The 21,909-nt window shown below is 36.9% G+C and overlaps 2 protein-coding genes across 4 annotated transcripts in view; one reads left to right on the forward strand and one right to left on the reverse strand.

Annotated features, from left to right (window-relative positions):
• The window catches only part of ccdc13 (coiled-coil domain containing 13), a gene marked incomplete at its 3' end in the record, with an annotated part of 264,989 nt that overhangs the window by 156,288 nt on the left and 86,792 nt on the right, over window positions 1–21,909 (forward strand).
• The window catches only part of LOC311087286 (solute carrier family 22 member 23), a 54,119-nt gene that overhangs the window by 29,581 nt on the left and 2,629 nt on the right, over window positions 1–21,909 (reverse strand). For all 3 annotated transcript variants that reach the window (XM_084120592.1, XM_084120591.1, XM_084120590.1), the window contains one exon: window positions 1,565–1,668. In XM_084120592.1, the coding sequence (XP_083976718.1) occupies window positions 1,565–1,668 (104 nt within the window). The remainder of the gene's footprint in view (window positions 1–1,564; window positions 1,669–21,909) is intronic.

Consider the following 21,909-nt stretch of genomic DNA (forward strand, 5'->3'; position numbering starts at 1 on the left):
TATCTCTGCAATGCTTTGGCAAATTGACACCAAACTTTGCATGTGTCATTGTCACCTCACTCTGACCACACCACATCAATTTGGCCACAGCGCCACCTATTGGTCAAAAGTAATAAACAAATAAATCATATTTCTAGTGATTCTATTTAAGATTTTTCAACCATTATAATGAAAATCCTCTAAAATGTCTTAGATTACTCATTGTTGCAGTAAGTCTGATGCTTGCACAACTTATCGTTCCTTCTTTGTGCTTGGCCCCCATAATTGTTGCTTGCAGCTATATTTACTTTTTTTTATTGTGAGCAGATTGTTTTTCCTCTCTCTCTAAAAAAAAAAAAAAACATTGCCTTATGCAGTTATTGATTTGTCTTCTTCAAATTAGCATTGCTTGGGAAAAAATCATATACTATATTGCAAATATAGAAGTTGTAGGGAAAGTTAAGACACTGTTAGAATATTTGGTCCCATGTTGACAGCACTGACGGTGGGACAATGTACCGTATGTCTACCAGCACAATGAAAATGGCTGTGACCATGAAGTCACAAAAATGCAGCAAATACACCTGCACACTTTTAAAATGAGAAACATTTGGAAACAATCAAGTATTTCTAAATGTAGGAGACTATAAAACCAGCTCTTTAACATGAGCTCAAGTAGTTCTCAGTACCAGTTTCAATACCACAGCTATATTAAAAAAAATGTCAATAAAATATTGGAACTATTTAGCTATTTTATTTTCATATTTGAACATAAAAAAAATATATTATGTTAGATCTATTTTGACATATCAAATGTTTCCCCATCCATTTTTATAGTTATTACTATGTCAATCATTGCGATTTTGGAATCAGTCCTGCATTTAAATATCTTTGTCACTCCCAAAAGTATCCAGTATGTACTTGACAACATGAAAAATAAAGCTTTTATTCAAATTACGAATGGTTTATAAACAGAAGGAGTTCAAAGAGAGCTCTCTTTATAAACACTGAGCAATCAGTTCAGTTGACTGTAAATCACTGTGCTTTGCGTCAGCACCTCACTTTTGGCTGCATATATCGCTCAGATGTAAATAAAACTGTAAATAAAACGGGCTGTGTGACACAACAGGGAAGGATTACTGTGAGAGGCAATTTGAGGCCATGGAGAAGCTTCCCTTTTTCTAAAATCAAATCAAATGACTACATTAAATATCTCTTTCACATACGGCTGTAGGTTGTGCAGCTAGTAAACAACTCTGTACTACATTTTACAAAAGACTATTAAACTATTAAATACACAAACCACTTAACATACCACAATAATTATGACGTTAACATGGTTTTTGGACATCTGAAGTAACTAGAAACTCACTACTTCTATTTTTTTTACACTTACTCAAGTAATTATTAACATTATAATTGTACTTCTACTTCTACTTTTACTTCTGTTTACTCTATCCACCTCTATCATGTTTGGGACACAGTGTTATAATGAAGAGAAGTTACTCTTTAATGCACTGATATCTGATGTTAAAGAAAATCAGTTTTGATAAAAAAAATATAAGACATTTTTAGACATACTCACCAATCTGCCAAAACTCCCAACACCAAGTATCCAAAGATGGAGCCCACCAACAGGGAAAACTTGGCAATGTGAACGATCCAGGCGGAGTCACACACTAGATTCCACTGTTGGGACAGAAAAATGAGTTATTTCAACCTTTTCTGTCACCATAGGAAGAAACATAATTATTAAAATGTGCCATTACTGTTAACAATTTGGTAGCTCTAATTCGTTTTTCTAAACCATCATTTTTTTTAGGGATGCACCGATATGAAAATTTTGGCCGATACCGATAACCGATATATTGGCCGATAAATCTAAATTTAAATATTTATATAATTTTTAAGAGCCTGATTACAAAATCAAAAGTCTCACCATTAAAAGCCATGTCCCAAACACACAATTATTATGTTCTCATTATAACTGTATGTAGCCGATATGACAGACTTGCGCTGCACATGTTGCACTTTACTGTATTTTCCTTTTTTGAAGTGATTCCAATCCTATTTCAAACAATTTAAAACCATCATGTTGAACAGTGCGCATCTGAAGTGTCTCAGCTGGAGGAAATAATACATTATTTATTGGCTCTGATGTATTGGCCAAATTTTCTTACCGGGCCGATATCGATAACATTCAAAATGATCATATATCGGCCGATACCAATATGGTGGCAGATATATCGTGCATCCCTAATTTTTTTTTGTTGGTTTGTTTTTTTGCAAGAACTTACAAAGACAATACAAACACATATAGACAAACATTAAGAAAGCCTATTCACAGGTGTGTTTGTCACCCAAAATTCCCAACAGGAAGTGTTTGATAATGGGGAATTACCAAGATAAGGTGAGTATTTGGCACGTCATGTGATTTCAACATTGTGGCCACTACGTTTGCTAGCATGATGCTAAGGGTTCTCGGTGGTTGTTTACAGGCTCTAGTCTTTTTATTTGTTTGTTTGTTTTTCTCTCACCTTTAAATTGCATAAAAGTAGTATTTCATGTCTGTTTCAACCCTGTAAAGCCTGACATATGAAATAACAGCCAGAAAAAAACAATAATAATTGTGAGATGAAAAAAAAAAGTTGCATATGTGTTTTATGTTTTGTATTATATTTGATACATTAGGCTTGTATGGCTCATATAGTATGATACAGTGAGAATATGAAGCTCAAACTCCAGGAGGAAAAAAACAACTCAGGTTTATTCAGAGGCGTCCACATGTAGTGCAGATGCTGATATTTATAAGGCCAAAAAGTTGAAAGTCTGATGCTTGTAATGCAAAGCAATGAGATCTTTATAACAGTATAACAGATACTTGCATAAAATGCATATAAATATCAATATCTCCCAATAATAAATCTTAGTAAGATGATTAAATACTTGAAATCGTACGAACAATCAAAGTTATTCTTGTTTACATTTGAAAAATCATTCAAATCATATCAAAGACACGTGAACCACAGTATTTTTTTTACTTAATTATATAAATATTATATATTTTACTGGCTAAAACAGTCCGAACTATCAGTCAGACGACAGAATGGATTGTGTGACAGGTTTATCAGTGAAGGTTTGATCATGATGATCCTTTAGAGGCCTTAGAAACAATAGGAAAAGCATTGGCTCAACGACACACAGACAAATCACATTAACGCTCACAGAACAGTTGAAAAGAATAACCTTTAACACCATTTCCCCTTTTTTTCTGAAAACCACCGACTACCAAAAGCAACAAAAAAAAAGGCCAAACCCAGTCAAATCCGCACGGTTTGCACTTTGATATGTTGCACAAATGCTCTATAATGCTGAACAAACGCTTCCAGAGCAGGCGTACAGCGAGACAAAACTCATATCACATTTTCTAGAGGAACAAAACTCGCTCCGCTAGCTGAAGTGTGTTTAATCAGAGTGTGTTTCCAGCTCCACACACACAAAGAGAAAGCACTCTCCTCTATTGTGTGACGACTGAGCCACGCCCGGCACATGCTTCAGGATTAAACCGTACTCACACACATTACTCACTGCCACCATCATACAGTTTCATTGTCTTCTTCTGTTTGGTTTCTTTGTCATGCCTGAGTTCTAGTTCATAGTTTGTTTCCATGGTTTCTGATTAGCTACACTCCTGTTTCTCTGAAGCGTTTCTATGGCAACTCTATGAACACCTGAATGACTCTGCAGAGGTCAGGTGGTACAAGTAGGAGCTGTCAGAAAATTCCCAGTTTACAAGTTGTAGTGTTACGAGTTCTCTGAGGACGTGAACAGTCACGCATCTCTGTTTTCATCTAAACTACACGCAAACATGTCATACAGAACAGGGCATTTGTGGAAACAGAATTTTATTTTTTTATTTTTTGGATTGCATTCAGACAGAAGTGTAATTTACTTTAATAATACTGTGGATTCAAATGCTTGATTTAAAGTTTTAAAACTCAACTTTCACCATGGTAATTTCTAACAAAACATTTTCATATATAACTATAAACTATTTTGTCTAGAAATTGCCACTGCATGAAAAATACCTAGTCATAATTTTGATGAAATCTGCTACTCAAATAATTGGCAACAAAATATTTAAACTTTTTTCAATTAGCAAAAAGATTCAATATTCAGTTCCCAAAAACTCAGTGACCCCGACCTTCCACCATTTAAAACATTTTTATATTTTTGATATAAGTCTCTTCTGCACAACTAAGGCTGCATTTATTTGATCAAAAAAGCAGTGAAATATTTGTCTCATTACTCCAGTCTTCAGTGTCACATGATCCTTCAGAAATCACTCTAATATGATGATTTGAGGATCAAGAAACATTATTATCAGTGTTGAAAACAGTTGTGCTGCTGCTTCATATTTGTGTCGGAACAATGATACCATTCAAACATACTTGTGGTATGAGAGAAAAGAGAGAAATCAATACTTTTATTCATCAAGGACGCATTCAATTGTGACAGTGAAGACATTTATAATGTTACAAAAGATTTATATTTAATAAAATGCTTTAATAAATGCTGTTCATTGAACTATTCACCAAAGAATCCTGAAAAAAAAAAATTCAACGTTGATGAGTATGTATATTTGTGTTTGTGTATGTATTATATGCTATATGTATATTATTTTCAATCCTTTTTCTGTTTACATGGTAATTATCTTCTTTGTTTATCTCATACTTTAAACTAATAAAAGACAAAGTTACAAAAAATGTGGACATTACATAAAATTGTCACCCAAAAAGTAACAATATAGTGAATGATGATCCTTTCATTCCATTTATTAGATTTCTACACAAACTGTAGTGTTGACTGAATTGATTGACATTAACAAATGGTCCTTGTTTCAACAGGTATTGTAAGAAAATGAACCAATAGGTTGTTTTTTTTACCATATTAGTGGAAAGTCCTGCTTATGGTTTTACAGTAGTAAATACGCATGTAACTGCAGTCATGATGACATCTTGACAGAAACTACACTGCAAAAATTAATCTCAACTCATTATACTTTTGTCTCTTTAGCATGGGCTTTTTTTAGTTTTACTTAGTTTTTTTTTATTCTGTCAATTCAAATACATTGGATCAATTGGATAAACGGTGAATTAAGGTTAGAGTTTAATATAAAAAATATGTTTTTTTACAGTATAGGTGCCATGGTAAGAAAGAGCTGTTTTACATTACAAAACAAATATAACCTCACAAAACAGGCTAACTCTTCAAACAGATGTGTGTTTGAGAACAGAGAGAGGCTGAAGGGTGAAGGATCATTACAGAGTCAGAGAATGAGATGATGTTATAGTAATGTAAGTATATGTAGAGGCTAGTATACTCGGCAGCCAGCTCTCCTCTGTGTTTCTCACACACAGATAAATGAATCGGGGAAAGGGAAGATACGCAGAACACATCGAGCACCAGTGAGGAAATGACAGAGATTGCCGCATAGTTTCTGCCTGGCAACAGACGGGTGTGAGAGCCACCTCACAGAAACACAGGCAGCCCTCGCGCCGATGCTTTATGAGTTTATGATTCAGAGGAAAGAACCACATGAGAGACACATAATGAGAGACAGAGGAAGTGAGACGCACAGACGGTGAAATGAAAGGCAGCGACTCTCAGATGTAGTGCGAGAATTACTTAACATTTCAGTCTGTAGGAATGATCGACGCTCCAGGGGTTCTGGCTCTTTTTTTGTGTCCTGCTACTGGATATTTAAGATATTTTGTACATGTAAACTTAATAAAGAAGTTAATAAACCGACGTTGCAGGGCTTTTGACCCACCGGTCTCCTCTGGTCTAAAGAGGGCCGACTGAGACTCGAGGAGTGGTGAAGGTCAGAGGTTATCTGAGTTTCATTTCCCGAACACTGATAAGACATTTAAAACTAATTTCTCAGCTCAAAACTCACAAAAACAAATGATCGCAATCTGATGTGGATACTGATCACAGTATGAGGAAGAAATATACTATTTATAGATTTAGATACATAACCATTGCCATAATAAATATACATTCATTTTTATTAAAAACCCCTTGAAGAACAGACAAATCACATATAGTCATAGATGCATATTATTGAGAGGTCAACAAATTGATTTTTTTAAAACCATTCCCAATAATCTGTTTATATGTCTGATAACCGAAATGCAGAACTATAGGCCTGTCACGATCATAACATTTGTACTGTTGATTACTTATCGCACAATATTTCTCTTTTTATTCAACTTTAATCTTGGTCAATATAATATAATATAATATAATATAATATAATATAATATAATATAATATAATATAATATAATATAATATAATATAATATAATATAAGACCATTTCATATGAAAGACCTTTAATTGTCTTTGTGTACTTTAATGTAGTTTTTATGTTTATATATAATATAAACTCCTGTGATGTTGTTAATTGTCTGTGAAACTGTAACAAGATGTTTGGCATTATGTGAATGTTGTGTAAACCAGGGTGTTTTCCAACTATTACACACATTACAGCTTGATTATAAACTTTTGCATTTGCCACGAACTGACCCACCTCAGAAGCTGTGCTAGGAACAGAAGTGTGCACACTCTTTTTTTGTTTGTTTTCGTGTTCTTCTAGAACAGGTTTTCCTGCTTGAATGTTGATTATTCTCCTCATATTCTCCATTGTTGCGGCTCCTCTCTTCCCAGTCTGTCAGTAACGCTCTGTTTACTTCCTGTCTCTATGAAGCCCCTCCTTCTGAAAAGCACTCTGTGCTCTGATTGGTCGGCTGGAGCAGTGTGTTGTGATTGGTCAAGCGCTTCGAGTGTGTTTGGGAAATGTCCCGCTCTTACCATAACCGCCAGTTTAACACACTACTAACTAACTCAACCAGGCCCCGCCCCTTTATTATGCGCATTAATTATTATAATGAGGAATATTGTGACGTGTTCGTTCCCGGAAGAAACTCATGACTACAATGGAGGCGTTTCAGGAGTTCAGAAACACTGACACTGATATAGAGAAGAACTGGAGCTTTTTCATGATCAAACAGCAACATTACACACTAAAGACAGATGAAGATGGAGAAAAGCAGAATAGATCCTCTTTAAAGTAGTGGAGACTGTGTGGCATCATTTGAAGCGTTTAACTAATGGCGATTATGACCTTGTTTCTACCTTAAAAACAGTTATGTCAATGTGTTTTTAAAACTACAGTTTAAAATGATGCTTTAGGTGTGGTTTATTCAGCTAAAGAGTAAAGACAACTTTAGTCTTTAGTAAATATACAACATCATATCGTTTGTGGTCACACTGAAAGTTGTGATCACACACTGCATAAAATTTTCATCTTCTAAGAATGACAGTGGTGAGAAAACAGCAATTAAAGTGCCATACTATTCTCATTTCAAGGTCTGCTAGAATACATTTACATGTTTAAAAATATGAAACGCTATGAATCGAATTAATCTGATTCATTTTTAATTATACGTTTAAAATATGAGGAAGGAAAATAATGTACATAGAAGGAATGAAGGAGATGATGTGAAGATGTGAAATGAGAACTTGATCTTATTAGATAAAAATATATGCGGACAAAGATTTCCTTTGGGGACATTTGCATCAATATATTGCAATATGTTCCTGCAATACTCAGCATATCACAAAATGTTTAAAATAGCAATGACATTGTTATCGTGGCTTAAGTATCATGATAATATCGTATCGTGCTCAAGTATCACGATAATATCAAATCATGGCTCAAGTATCACAATAATATCATATCGTGGCTCAAGTATCATGATAATATTATATCGTGCTCAAGTATCATGATAATATTATATCGTGCTCAAGTATCACGATAATATCAAGTCATGGCTCAAGTATCACGATAATATCGTATCGTGCTCAAGTATCATGATAATATTATATCGTGCTCAAGTATCATGATAATATTATATCGTGCTCAAGTATCACGATAATATCAAGTCATGGCTCAAGTATCACGATAATATCGTATCGTGGCTCAAGTATCATGATAATATTATATCGTGCTCAAGTATCACGATAATATCAAGTCATGGCTCAAGTATCACGATAATATCGTATCGTGGCTCAAGTATCATGATAATATTATATCGTGCTCAAGTATCACGATAATATCGTATCGTGGCTCAAGTATCATGATAATATTATATCGTGCTCAAGTATCACGATAATATCAAGTCATGGCTCAAGTATCACGATAATATCGTATCGTGCTCAAGTATCATGATAATATTATATCGTGCTCAAGTATCACGATAATATCATATCGTGGCTCAAGTATCATGATAATATTATATCGTGCTCAAGTATCATGATAATATTATATCGTACTCAAGTATCATGATAATATTATATCGTGCTCAAGTATCATGATAATATTATATCGTGCTCAAGTATCATGATAATATTATATCGTGCTCAAGTATCACGATAATATTATATCGTGCTCAAGTATCACGATAATATTATATCGTGCTCAAGTATCACGATAATATTATATCGTGCTCAAGTATCACGATAATATTATATCGTGCTCAAGTATCACGATAATATTATATCGTGCTCAAGTATCACGATAATATTATATCGTGCTCAAGTATCATGATAATATCGTATCGTGGCTCAAGTATCACGATAATATTAGCCTAGAAATCTAGACGCACCCTAGCAGCAGCAAAATGTATTTTGCAGCCAGGGTAGTCTAGCAACTCTCCGTTGACTTTCGGAGCTGTAAAAACCTAAATTGGGTCAGGCCAATCACATCGTGTATAGAGTAGGCGGGGCGGGCTTAACATAATGATGACAGAGTTGCGACGGTTCCCTGCCACTTGAAAACAAGAATGACGGTTGCTGCTGGCGGACAGTCTTTCGAATCTGCTTTGTCCGTGACTCTGGAGGAATTGGAGTTAGGTTTTTCTTTGAGAAAAGAGCAAAGAACGGCACTTAAGTCATTCTTAAAAAAGGAAGATGTGTTCTAGTTTTGCCGGCCAGATTTAAAAGTTGAATCTATCAACTAACGTTAGCTCCGCTATTGGGAAAACGCTCTGGTTGGTTGAAGCGCTGTCCTATTGCGTGCAGACGGAATATGAAAGACAGCCGTTTATCCAGCCCCTCGGATTGAGCCGTGTCTATGGTGAGTTGCCAGACCTAACATCTTGATGTAGGTCTGGCTTGCCAGGCTATGATAATATCGTATTGTGGCTCAAGTATCATGATAATATCGCAATATCGCATCGTGGCTCAAGTTTCACAATAATATCGCATCGTGGCTCAAGTATCACGATAATATCGCATCGTGGCTCAAGTATCACGATAATATCGTATCGAGGCTCAAGTATCATGATAATATCGCATCGTGGCTCAAGTATCACGATAATATCGCATCGTGGCTCAAGTATCACGATAATATCGTATCGAGGCTCAAGTATCACGATAATATCGTATCGTGGCTCAAGTATCATGATAATATCGTATTGTGTGGCCTCTGATGATTCCCAACCCTAAAGTCCATACAATGTTTTTTGCTCTTCAGTAAACAAAAACAAACAAAAACCCAGCATCTCCAACTATTAAAGATTTGTGTTAAGACTGTTTTAAGAAGAGTGATTTGAAGGAAGGTGGGCATTATGCAAAAGTGCAAACATATCCACATTGCTATGATCAGATGCTTTATTAACTGCTGTTTTCTCATCGCTGTCATTTTTGTTGGTTTTATTTTGTTAATGACAGGACAGAGTGTATATTCATCTAAACGTCGCTAAACGTTAACAGCAAATCGCTGCAAAGGTACTTCAAACTTCTTTTTACCCCTAAATAAAGAATGAAACGGAACTTCACCACGAGAATATCGGGGACTTAAGCAATTGCACACAGTAATGTGATGACAAACACACACACATGGGAGGAGAGGTTACACAGGAAGGGAACATACAATTTCAACAACAAAAAAAAGTGAGAAATGCGAGAAAAAAAACGTTAAAAAAAGTTATAAGACTAAAGGTAGCGACACACCAAACCAACGCCAAAGAACTAGCGCTGATGAAAGCCGACTAGAGCCAACGGTGTTAAACACACCGGAAAAACTACGTTGACTGACGCTCAAAAACGTCTGGATGTTGCCTGATCGTCAGTTTGGTGTGTCCCGGCCTTAAGATAAGGGGATCATTCAGAGCCTTGGCTTGTTGCACTGCATGTGGGATTGGGAATGTGCTCTCTTGTTATCCATAGTTCTGTCTTCAAGAGAGAAAGACAGAGAAGTAATGAGAGAGAGAGAGAGAGAGAGAGAGAGAGAGAGAGAGAGAGAGAGAGAGAGAGAGAAAGGGGGAATTGTCTTTGCTGGTGTTAGAGGCAAAAAGGGCTTATTGTTTTTAGCCTGTGAAGATGTGTTACTGTCATAGTGCAATGAGAACAATGACAAACCATACATTGTATTTAGAGGGATTAATAACTGTAAACATGCAAATAAATCATAGTCAACAAGAGTAGATTCTATTCACAGATTTGTCAGAAATACAGTCAGTAGAAAAAACACTCAAATAAAAAAAAAGGATCAAAGAAATCATCAACAAAATCAATTATCAAAATAGTTATCATTCCTAAATGAGGATAACATGATAATTCTTTGAGGGAGCATCGCTGTCTCTCCATGTACTACTAAAAGTACAGCAGCAGCAAAATGTGTCTTTAGCAAACACACAAACGCATGAGGTACAAAACTAAAATACATATTTGTAAGTAAATGGAGGAAGATTACAGACCATTTCCACATTCCAGAACTGTCAATTCTCTCTTTAGACTACAGTATGGCATAAGAAAAATCTAATCCAACTTTTTGATAGGTCTGATAAAGTGGTATTTTAAGACGCATTTTGTTATCCATATACTGTCAGTTTATTTCTTTACGGTCAGTTTGAGTCCAGCTCATAAGTCTGAATAGAAATCTGTGAATGTGCATGTTGCGTTTCAGACTAAAAGATCAAGTCACACCAACTGATAAAGGATCAGTGAGTTGATCTGAACAGCTGGGTAAATAAAGTGTGTGTGCGTGTGTGTGGGTGGACACGACAGGATGGGACGCATGTGTGTGAACGGGTCTCTGCAGAAACTGGAGCTCAGGTTTCCATGTCCATCACTAGCTCAAAAACAACAGGACAGCTGGTTTATCAGAGGCTCGGATGGCAATTAATGTGCTTTAAAAATCTGTGATGATGAACAATACACAACGTCATCTGATCATCTTTCATCTGCACATTTTTTTAATGCCTGTTGTGTGTAACAACTACAGTAAGTTTAGGTTTATCTATTACTACTATCAATAGCCACCTATTCTTACGTTGATTTTGGGGTGAAAATAAAACGCAGTATGGAAACACCAAGAGGCGCATAAATAAAATAAAAAAAAGTGCATAAAAAGCAGAATTGAGGCAGATATTTTTGTATCTGATAAGAAGACTTGCACATAAACTACGTGGAATTGAATGTGATTGGATAACTTGACTAACCAGTGGACCAATGGCATTGCAGCATCATTTCAGTGTTTACCAAGATCTTGAATAACTTTCTTGGTGTAGCACAATCTGGGATTGCCTTATTCGTGAAAGAAACATGCCTTTGTGCCTCATATTTGGACCAAAATTTGGCATGTTATGAGCGCAACTATAGCTATGTTTCCATCCACCTATTTTTATGCGCATTTTGGGATATTGCATAAAAACGCTGAATGGTTATGCAAAAATACAAAAAATGCTCATAAAAAACGTATGTGCTCACTTGAGACGGATTCATTTTTTTATCTGATAATATATGCACATAAACTACGATGGAGACATGTTATCGAATAAATCCCTCGATGTGCAACAAAAACCTCATGTGACTTTGCCTCATCAGAGGCTGTGATTGGATAACTGGACTAACCAGCGGACCAATGGCGTCGCAGCATCTCAAATGTTGGTTTGGTGTTTCTGAAATGCCGGAGTCGAAGTGTGTGATCAGAATGATTTGGTTTAATTCCCTCCAGAAGCGTCTCTCACACGAGTGTGTTCCCGAACACCAGCATCCCAATGCAAGAGAACATGACAGCGTTTACTGAGTTTCCTCTGACGCTCTGAGACACACTCGTTTATGATGGAGGAGGAAAGAGCCAGATTACAGAAACTTACGGTTTATTACAGATATTTTACACCAGTTTCCCAGGAAGTCACGGTTTTGTTCTCTTGAACGCATGGGATGGAAACGATGCTTTATTCGCAAATGTTTTACGCCATATACTAACTTTGCGCATAAATTAAATTCACAACTTTGGATGGAAACATTAACACTATTCAGAATCAACACTTTGAAATGTTGTGCTGATCTGATACTCACACACACACTTTCAATGAGGAGGGAAATCCCAGACTCTAAATAAATAATCAATTAAACTGCATGTAGGAAGTACAGGCGGACTGCAGATATAAACACGGTGACTCGATGGGTAATGATTAAGCTAGGCATATTTGCTTATATGACGGTGCAGTGTCTATGACATCATCGGCACAATATGCCTGTGTCATAATAGTTCTGACCATCAACACAATTTCAACCCAGCATTATTCACATTTTCTTCAGAAACTGTTCAAATCTAGTTTGCTATACTGTTTTAAATGAGTCATTTTGATATTTCAGCAATTTCCAAAGTAAAATTGTAAGCTTAATTTACTTTTTGCTATACATTCAAACCAACATTTATTCAGACATTATCACAGTTTATTCGCTATAGTTTAGAAAATGGTAATGAAATATGAGCAGAACTCATATTTGAGAACTCACACATGAATTATGTTGAATATCTGTCAGCTGTTAAATTTAACTACACAATTGGATAATACCAGTTTAACTCAATCAGTGACCAAGCAATGCTTCATTGTGTTCAGTCTGTGTGTAAAAAGAGCATTAGCAATTAAAGAAAAAACACTTCAGCAAAACATGATCAGGTCAACGTGTCTGAATCATTTTTGGTCCCAAATTTCTATCAATTTTACTGGTAGTCACTGTATGAAGAATATTTGGGTATAATATGTCACAGTTTACTTTATTTTGCTCTCCTCACTAACATAAATGAACTAGTGTCCTGCACACACTAGTAAAACAACATCAAAAATTATATCTGGTGTATATCTTGGTTTGACTGTACACTAGGAATATGGATGAACAATACATCACATCGGCCAATAAATGTGCTTTTTAAATGTTATCTGTACCTTAGATTGTCATATTTATGCCAATAAATTACAGCCAACTAAACATGTGACACTATTATTTCTAGTTGACTGACACGCAGTTAATATCCATGACACAGGCACTTCCACTCGACTTTGATGAAGGAGACTCACCCAGCAGGCATTACTGGTGTGTAGATGTGTAGATGTGTAGATGTGTAGATGTGTAGATGTGTAGATGTGTAGGTGTGTAGGTGTGTAGGTGTGTAGATGTGTAGATGTGTAGGTGTGTAGATGTGTAAGGTGTGTAGATGTGTAGATGTGTAGGTGTGTAGATGTGTAGATGTGTAGGTGTGTAGATGTGTAAGGTGTGTAGATGTGTAGATGTGTAGATGTGTAGATGTGTAGGTGTGTAGATGTGTAGGTGTGTAGATGTGAAGGTATGTAGATGTGTAGGTGTGTAGTTGTGTAGATGTGTAAGGTGTGTAGATGTGTAAGGTGTGTAGATGTGTAGGTGTGTAGATGTGTAAGGTGTGTAGATGTGTAGATGTGTAAGGTGTGTAGATGTGTAGATGTGTAGATGTGTAGGTGTGTATGTGTGTAAGGTGTGTAGATGTGTAGATGTGTAAGGTGTGTAGATGTGTAAGGTGTGTAGGTGTGTAGATGTGTAAGGTGTGTAGGTGTGTAGATGTGTAGATGTGTAGGTGTGTAAGGTGTGTAGATGTGTAGATGTGTAAGGTGTGTAGATGTGTAGATGTGTAAGGTGTGTAGATGTGTAAGGTGTGTAGGTGTGTAGATGTGTAAGGTGTGTAGATGTGTAGATGTGTAAGGTCATGTAAGTTTAGCATGAGTTGTTTTTGCAGCTTTAGGCTGTAATACACCACGACTTTTGCCCTGATTTTTGCAGTCAGCGCTAGTTGCTGTGAGGCAGAGTCCATCTGCAGATTTTGACCAGTTGGAGTTCACACTCACTCACACACACACACACTCACTCAAACACACTCAAACACACTCGATCACTCACTCAAACATACTCTCACTCACTCGCACACTCGCACACTCGCACACTCGCACACTCGCACACTCGCACACTCGCACACTCACTCACTCACTCAAACACTCAAACACTCAAACACTCAAACACTCACTTAAACACTCAAACTCACTTACACACTCACTCACTCACTCAAACACTCACTCACTCAAACACTCACTCACTCACTCACTCAAACACTCACTCACTCACTCACTCAGTCAGTCAGTCAGTAAAAGCATAATGTCAGGATTAGCCCTCAAGTGTCCTCTGCTGCCTGAAGTTGATAATCTAATGCACTCTAGGAGTAATTTAATCAAAAGCTGCCAATCCAATAGGAAATCACTGACAGCATCTTCACTTCTATCATCCAAACTACTTTTTACATTTAATATACTTGATTTCACAATCATTCATAGGCCTTGACTTATGGATGGCTTGAAAGATGTTATACAGAATAAAATGATTATCTTCATTAAATAGGACTGTTTTATTTAGAGCAGTATTTTATAGTACATTGATAAAGACAGCGAGTTAAAGAAGCTCTACCAGTAAATCAGCTTCATAAGAAAATATTCTAGCAGTTTCATTCATCAAGGGAACTGGTTCATGTGCTCAGTTTTATCCTATTTACTCTCTTATCAATGAATCCAAACCCTTCAGGCCTGATCCTGCACTTGTCATCAGAATGCAACATTAGAGCCAAACTCCAGATCAAAAACCAGTCAAACCCAAAACCAGTGAGAGCGTTCCTCCAGCTCTGCTTCTCCAGTGATGGTGATGTTCTCCTGTTCATCGCCTCACCTCATTAAAGCCGAAGCCTCGGGCCTCAGAGGAAATTAGAAATCACTGAGGTTTCTCCCGATGGAGATCCCAGAAAAAGAACATGCACTATTTTCAGGGACTTTTCCCACCTGCCCGCCTCAGTCTGAGGGAATCTCTCTTTCACACGCCAGAAGATCGATCAATACATCATTCATTCATGTCAATAATTCATTTTGATATAACACCTTTATCAGGGTTCTCTTTCAAACACGACTGCATCACGTTAAACTGACTTGAAACGATTACGGTTTTCATGTTGAGTGTGTGTGTGTGTGTGTGTGTGTGTGTGTGTGTGTGTGTGTGTGTGCGTGCGTGCGTGCGTGCGTGCGTGTGAGAGAATCGAGTAGCTCAATCAAATATAGAAAACAGGATTTCCATTTCCCATCATGCTTTGTATAGGGCTGGATAGGAAGAGCAAATGTTGAAGTAAAGTGTTATTTATTTTATGAATCTTTAGCAAGATGAGAAAATGGAGCGACTTGTTGCTCTATGATGTTTTTTACAAGAGTTTCTGTTATGTTGGTGTTTTTGGAGGATTTTCAGTGTGGTGAAGTGTGTCGAGTGTGTGTTTGGGTTGAGGATTTAATAAAAGAAAAGCAACTACTTTGGGAACTGCATGGAAGTAACCAGTACCATCTTCTGCTGACCAACGCTGAACATGAGTAAAGAAAAGCTAGATTTAGCTCTTTTTCTGAACTTGATTCATGAAGGATGAACTCAACTAAACTTGGACAGGTCCAAATAACTTGATTCAATCAAGTTCATCCTACATGAAGGATTTGAGTAGAGATAACATGTAGAGCCCGACCGATATGGATTTTTGGGCGCCGATGCCGATACCGATAAAAAAAAGCCAGATACCGATATATCGGCCGATATTATTTATGTGTATATTATAATACAGTAGCAATATTATTTATGTGTATTATAGTACAGTAAGTTTGGACACACTTTCCAATTGGTGTGTACAAACTTTTGATGGGTACTGTATATAGAATACACAGTATAAACAGAATAAATATATAAACGTTTTGCAATGATCACTCAAATGTGGTGATCAAACACTTGTGTGACAAAGATATGTAATGGAGGCAGGGTGAATGATAGAATGAGAATTTGAGCTGTAACCAAGCTAGTTTGCATTGCATTTTATATTATATTATATTCTAAATACTGTTGCATAATCTTCACTAACGACTTTGTCTTTTAATTTAGTCACGTTATTTAAAACATAACTTGTATCAATAAATATATCAAAAGTGTCACTGACAAAACCTTATCTTCTATTTTTAATCTTAATTTCTCTAATATCTACCAGTGGAGGAAGAACTCAGATCTTTTTAGTAAAGTAAAATTAATAATATAATGAAAACGTTTATAATTACATATGTACAGTAGTTTTATACTATTTTAAATAAGTAGTAAGCAAAATGTACTAAACGTGAAACTAGGCTATAGGGCTGGACCCGAATATTAGAATATTCGTTCGGTGGGTTGGTATTCGATTTGAAAATTTGACATTCGTTTTTTTTTTTCACATCTGGGATCCCCCGCGAAACGGTTCTCATTCGCGCTTGAATAAGGCCGGCGACACACTGACTGCGTGGCATGGCCGTTTTTATTTCGGCTCCCATGTTAACAGGTTGGAGTTTGCACACTGCCTGCGTGAGACGCGTCTCTCAGGCGCGGCTCGAGCCACGCGGAAAACGCATGCAAGCTAGAAATAGAACCGACGCGCAAGTGTTCCAGCAATGGGAGTGTTCTCTGGCTAGAGCGCAGAACAGCGGAGTTTGTATGGACGAAGTGCATGTCTGAGCTTGTGTTTTGGGTTAAGCTGTTGCTTTGACATTGTGGAAAATGGAATAATAGAAACAAAATGTATTAGCCTTTTTACCCGTTATTATCAATCTAAATTAATCTCGTTTTTTAATTTAACTTAATTTCGTTTTTCTTTATTTAAATTTCGTTTTTCTTTATTTAAATTTCGTTTTTTCTTTATTTAAATTTCGTTTTTCTTTATTTAAATTTCGTTTAATTTCTTTATTTAAATTTCGTTTTTCTTTATTTAAATTTCGTTTTTCTTTATTTAAATTTCGTTTAATTTCTTTATTTAAATTTCGTTTTCTTTATTTAAATTTCGTTTTTCTTTATTTAAATCTACCCTTTACTGTGTCAGTAATTTTGTTAGTCAGAAAAATATTAGACTACCTTAAAAGTATTGCTTAATTTAACAGACCTGTGTGTGTGCGTTTTATATCACTAATGCAGTGTCCATTCTCGGACGCATTCTCTGCCTGTGAGGTGCGCCGCTTCCCGCTCACGCTGTTCTGTAGTTTACTAAAAGTGTATTAATTCTGAACGTGTCGCGTCTCGCGTGTCCATCTGGCTACTCTTAATGCAAAATGGCCCTATATAAAGTGTTATAATTACATAAATTATTGGAATATTGCTTGATGTTGTAACGTAGCAGAATGAGCTTTAACACTGTGTCGCTTTAACACTGTGTCTACATGGACGCGTTATTTTTTTGCCACTTTTGCCTGTTCTTTGTGACAGCTTTTAGGTGCTTTATTGGCAGCGCCATCCTTACATAAATCACTGCACGCTGCATTTTTTTAAATATTAATTTATCGGCCATTATAAATGCCGATACCGATAGTTAGGAAAATGCCTAATATCGGCCGATAATATCGGCCCGCCGATATATCGGTCGGGCTCTAATAACATGTGTCAACCGTGTTGAAGCGCTGTCCATGACTGAATCAAGTTATTTTTGTGCATATCTTTATTTCGATCCTCTATTAACACATTCCTCCTTTCCTCCTAAACATTGCAAAACCGATCATTCCGCAGGTTCTGGAGCATTATCATTCCTCACAGCTGGAATGAGCTTCTTTTTACCCAATGTGAAACTGTTACAAAACTCCAAATCATTCTCTTCTGTGGAGCAGAGACTCCCAGTAAACCTGCTTCTCCTTAGGGATGTGCCAAGATCCACTGGGAGTTTAACGTTGTGCATATAATTACAGTGCATTTACAGGGAAACACTGTTATCAGAGAACTGGGAAATGCACGTCGAGGGTTATGAGAGTGCCGATAGCGTGCTGTACTTCAGTGTTTCAACAGTCAGCACGGCAGAGTTTGATTTTATAATTGATCTGATCGAGTCGGGAGTTCTTTGAGACTTTGTAAAGGATCTTGTACTCTGTTCTTGGGATGAATTTGGTGCAGGGTCATTATCGTTAACTAAACCTAAACCTATTAAAAACAATATTTTAACATAATATTGCAGTGGGTGTAGAAATACATTGTCAAACAGTTTTATTGATGTGGTGTTTTTTTGCAGCATGGGATAGTGCATTGTCCTGAATGAGAATCCTTTTATTTCTTTTTATACCATAGCAGAAAGTGGTCAGTTATAAAGTCCACATATCTTCCCAATATCCCAGCCCAAATGTTGGAACATGGAGGACATCCACCAACCATCCAGAAACCCATCATCTACACCACCCATTGTAGCACAGCATTCGTCAGTCAATAAAACCATTTAAAGTCTTCATGTATTTCTGCACACACTGTAAAGGTTTCTCTTGGTGAGCTTTGGTAAGAGGTGGCTGAAATACAACTGAATTACGCTAAACGAATTGCTAATTATTACAACACTGAAATAAAAAGCCTGTAAAAATACTAGAAATCGTGAAATAATGGAAATAAATAATTGGTAATCATGTAACAAACAGTACATTTAATTGATCTTTTATCGTTTTGGTCCAGAAATTCACGTTTTTCGTCAGTGTGATGTTCTATTTATTAATATGATGTCATTACGTTGCTGTCTTGCCGCCAGCCAATCGCTGCGCTGTTGATTGTGGTTTCGAGTATCGATATATCCGACCTTTCCAATGAACACAAGAACCTCAGGAAACTTAATCCAGATATTTTAATCAAATCCGCAAATTCGTTTGAAGAACCAAAATAGCCAGGCAAATGGGAGGACACTATATGAATATGACTTCATGTCAAAAAGAAACTGTCCATCAGTAGTTTGGGACACTATGGGCAAGACATTTCCAAGACCTGTCAAATGATTATTACAACGAAACTGTGTGTGTGCAATGCCACAAATCTGTACCAATATTTCAGACAGCGCTATAAAAACCTACATGACCAATGCATGAGTATCGATCAAGTCCCTCAAAACAAGAGACACAAGCACACCTCGAAGCCAACCTGACTCAACTGAACAAATATTGATCATTCGGGTAGTTGAGAGCGTCATCCTTATGAGAGGAGCTCAAATACTCAAGGAAATAACCGAAGCTATTGCATCACTTATGCAAAACATGGTGTCTGCGTACACCGTCAGAAAAGTCAGCTTCTAAAAGACACAAACACTCAACAAAAGATACCAATTGCCATCATACATGAATGTTTTGCCAGTTGCTATCCCATTAGACATGAAAAGCGTATGTTGAATTAGAGCTAAAGCAGGGGAAATACTACAAAACATGAAAAAACATGAAAGCATGTAAATATATCAGACTATTCTATTTTCTCAGTCGGATTCATGTATAGTTGTATATTCTTATGTTTTATGTCATGCGAATATGCACAGGTTTATTTACATCACAAGACTTACGAACTGGTCAGTGGAGGAGAGGGGACTGAATATGTACTAAATATTTTCTAAAAAATAAAAAGCTCTTCTGACATAAATGTCAGCTTTGTTTTAAGAGGTCATCATGGAAAGAATCCGTGGCGTTCTCCGGCTCGGACTTTGTACGGAGCAGCAAGTGTCTATTAATACAGAAAACGGCTCAAATATACAGAAGACAGGCGCTTTGTACAAGATTACATTAGATTACTGTAAATGAGAAACAAACCCAGTGTCTATGTTCAACATAGTTCTCGAATGTATTGAAACTGTTGTACTACTTGTTTTATTTTTAAAAGCAGGAAATGAGATCCATAAAGATTTAAATAAGTAAATCTATTATGCCCTTTCTAAAAGTCCTGTTTTCGTGTTCTTCTAGAACAGGTTTTCCTGCTTGAATGTTGATTATTCTCCTCATATTCTCCATTGTTGCGGCTCCTCTCTTCCCAGTCTGTCAGTAACGCTCTGTTTACTTCCTGTCTCTATGAAGCCCCTCCTTCTGAAAAGCACACTGTGCTCTGATTGGTCGGCTGGTGAAGTGTGTTGTGATTGGTCGAGTGTGTTTGGGAAACGTCCCGCCCCTTACCATAACCACCAGTTTAACACACTACTAACTAACTCAACCAGGCCCCGCCCCTTTATTCTGCGCATTAATTATTATAATGAGGAATATTGTGACGTGTTCGTTCCCGGAGAAACTCAAGACTACAATGGAGGCGTTTCAGGAGTTCAGAAACACTGACACTGATATAGAGAATATCTATTTTACTTTTTCATGCTCAAACAGCAACATTACACACTAAAGACAGACGAAGATGGAGAAAAGCAGAACAGATCCTGCCACTGGCTTGAGCAGAAACCAAGTGTTACTGTTTCCCCAAGAGATGTAAGAAGATGATGTTAGGAAGAAGGCAAAAGTTCAGCTTCTACATTACAGCGCCTGACGAGGTGCTAAACAGGTTCTGGAGAACAGGGGTCACCGTCTCAGGTCCTCTCAGCTGACTGTAAAACACAACGCCCGATGCCTGTTGCATGAAGCTGGTTTCAGCTGATCCCCAGATAAGTTTGAGATTACTTTGAGCAAACTCTGGTTTTTCAGGCTCAAGAAGGTGGAATGGTTTTTAGCAGGTTTAATTACCATGGTAACTTACGCTACACGGCTAACCTGCTCCGGAACAGGTTATCCGCAAACCCAAGCTGGACCAATCAGCTGTGAGTAAAGTGACATGTGTCTGATGCAATAAAGCCCCGCCCAGCAGCTTAGAGTGGATAAACTGTAGAGAGAAAATTGCCCATCTTTCGCTGCTAATTATTTATGATATTAATATTATATGAATTGTAATCATGTATAATTCATTTAACATACTCACATAATTAAACTAATCTTAACCTTTGCTTTTAAATTAATACAAACATATATAAATAAAAGCTTTAATATAAGCTTTTAGACAGATTGAGCGTACCTGTTTCTTTTGAGCTCTTTGTGAAACTATAGAAATGATAAGGCCTATTACTTTGATTCACATCATGCATTGATATTGTCAGATATTGTCTTTTAGCTGCTCCTCAAACTCTCACTGCAGAAGCGGTGTGTATTCCTGCCTTGGAAATGCGTTTAATTTCATGATATGTTTCATAATGATCTCTAATCTTGAGAAGAGAAGTGAATCAAACTACGCTATCTGTGACTGATGATGTCACACTTTCAGCTGCACACGCTTCAGAGTTAATCACAACCTCTGGATCAAACCTGAGATCTTTGTGAGCATGTTTAATCTGATCTAAACCTGGTTGGATTTGTATGGTTTTGTCAACTCTAACCCTACTCTGAAACTCAGAGTTTGTTCAACTAGCTTCATGCAACAGGCCTCGGCGTTGGGTCACTTCAGGAGTTCACAGATGCCCTTTCCAGCCAATACTGTCAGTGTGTCCAACCTGAAACCAATCCTTCATCCCTGAACACAGAGAACCGGCTGTGGAGGATGAGGACACTGGCCTGACAAACACTACAACACACACATTTATGCTCTAAATCAGTTAAACTATGGATATGGCAACATTCCTGGCACCCAACAATACAAATACTGTCATCACTTACTCACACTCATGTTGTTTTAAGACTTTCATTGAATAAAGATATTTTTAATATCCTC

The sequence above is a fragment of the Abramis brama genome (assembly GCF_963993115.1).
Source record: "Abramis brama genome assembly, chromosome: 7".
NCBI lineage: Eukaryota > Metazoa > Chordata > Actinopteri > Cypriniformes > Leuciscidae > Abramis > Abramis brama.